The sequence below is a fragment of the Cyphomyrmex costatus genome, unplaced genomic scaffold (assembly GCF_001594065.2).
Source record: "Cyphomyrmex costatus isolate MS0001 unplaced genomic scaffold, Ccosl1.0 C2200240, whole genome shotgun sequence".
Lineage (NCBI taxonomy): Eukaryota > Metazoa > Arthropoda > Insecta > Hymenoptera > Formicidae > Cyphomyrmex > Cyphomyrmex costatus.
The window spans coordinates 1-479 of NW_017273095.1; the positions used below are offsets into that span (position 1 = coordinate 1).

At 35.7% G+C, this 479-nt stretch overlaps 1 protein-coding gene across 1 annotated transcript; it reads left to right on the forward strand.

Moving 5' to 3' along the window:
• Positions 1-6: 6 nt before the first annotated feature.
• LOC108779256 (caspase recruitment domain-containing protein 11-like) lies at positions 7-435 on the forward strand (the record flags this gene model as incomplete). Its single annotated transcript, XM_018546987.1, has 1 exon — positions 7-435. A coding segment is annotated over one exon (429 nt), but the record flags the coding sequence as incomplete, so codon positions are not given.
• Positions 436-479: the final 44 nt, after the last annotated feature.

Sequence of the window (479 nt, forward strand, 5' to 3'; positions counted from 1 at the left end):
GAAGAACGACAGCTGGAAAACGAAAGGAAAGGATTGAAAAGAGGGAGGAAGAGTAAAGCAGAAGCCTTGAAAAGTGAGAGGGATAGTAGCGCTAGTTCAACTCTGAGCGTAAAGTCCTGGCTAAAAAGAAAAACAAGAGTCGATTCGAGTGAAAGCGAAAAGGAAGAAGAAAGAAAAACAAAGAAAACCAAAAAGAGATCACCGGCAAAGAACGTGAAGAGCAAGATGGAAAATTTGGAAGGTATAAGAGAAATGATAAAGGAGTTGCTGAATCAGCAGAAAAAGGAAATAATAGAAAAAATGGAAAAAGATAAAGAAGAGTTAAAAAATGAATGGAAAATATACAAGAAGGAGTTTGAGAAGAGAGAAGCTCTAAGAGATAAGGAGATAGAAGAACTGAAAGAAGAAATACGAGATATGAAGAAGAAAGAAGAATATAGAGAGAGAAGAGAGAAGAGAAAAAATATAGTGATAAAGGG